General features: G+C 40.4%; 1 protein-coding gene across 1 annotated transcript; it reads left to right on the top strand.

The window, feature by feature from the left end:
- Positions 1–246: 246 nt before the first annotated feature.
- On the top strand, positions 247–491 carry FIBRA_09571 (uncharacterized protein; the record flags this gene model as incomplete). Its single annotated transcript, XM_012321857.1, has 2 exons — positions 247–393; positions 435–491. 2 exons carry the CDS (start codon positions 247–249, stop codon positions 489–491), a joined length of 204 nt encoding a protein of 67 aa, XP_012177247.1.
- Between the last annotated feature and the right edge of the window lie 78 nt (positions 492–569).

The raw sequence follows: 569 nt of genomic DNA, 5'->3' as shown, positions 1-569 counted from the left end.
AATCATGATATAGGTGAAACGTGATAGATATGAAACACTGATGTAGGTGAAACACATCAAGTGATGGGATCAGTCATACAGTTACAGGGTCAACAACAAATAGTTAGGAAAAGAAAAAGAACCCCCCCTCTCATGCTGTAACAGCATCTGAAAGAATCAGACCTATTCCTCAAACCTGAGAAGTGCTTCTTTGACATATTAGAAGTCAAATTTCTAGGGTTTATTCTCTAACTAGGACAAATAGGAATGGCAGAAGATAAGGTATCAGCAGTACTAAATTGGCCAAAGATTGACAGCGTCAAAGCACTGCAACGGTTCCTAGGGTTCGCCAACTTCTACTGCCGATTCATTCCAGGATATTCCAAAGTCACACAACCTTTATTCGATCTATTGGTAAAAGGGACCAAGTAGAGTTGGACTGATAATCATGACAGCGCCATCAATCAACTCTAGAAATTTTTCAAGACTCGACCACTTTTGGTACAACCTGATATTACCAAACCATTCCGAATAGAGTCCGATGCTTCTCTGAAAGCTTCCGGTGGCATCCTATCTCAGAAACAATCTGA

Source organism: Fibroporia radiculosa (genome assembly GCF_000313525.1).
Source record: "Fibroporia radiculosa TFFH 294 genomic supercontigs, scaffold78480, whole genome shotgun sequence".
Classification (NCBI taxonomy): Eukaryota; Fungi; Basidiomycota; class Agaricomycetes; order Polyporales; family Fibroporiaceae; genus Fibroporia; species Fibroporia radiculosa.
The sequence above is the reverse complement of the archived record's forward strand: the minus strand, read 5'-3'. Positions and strand labels throughout refer to the sequence as shown.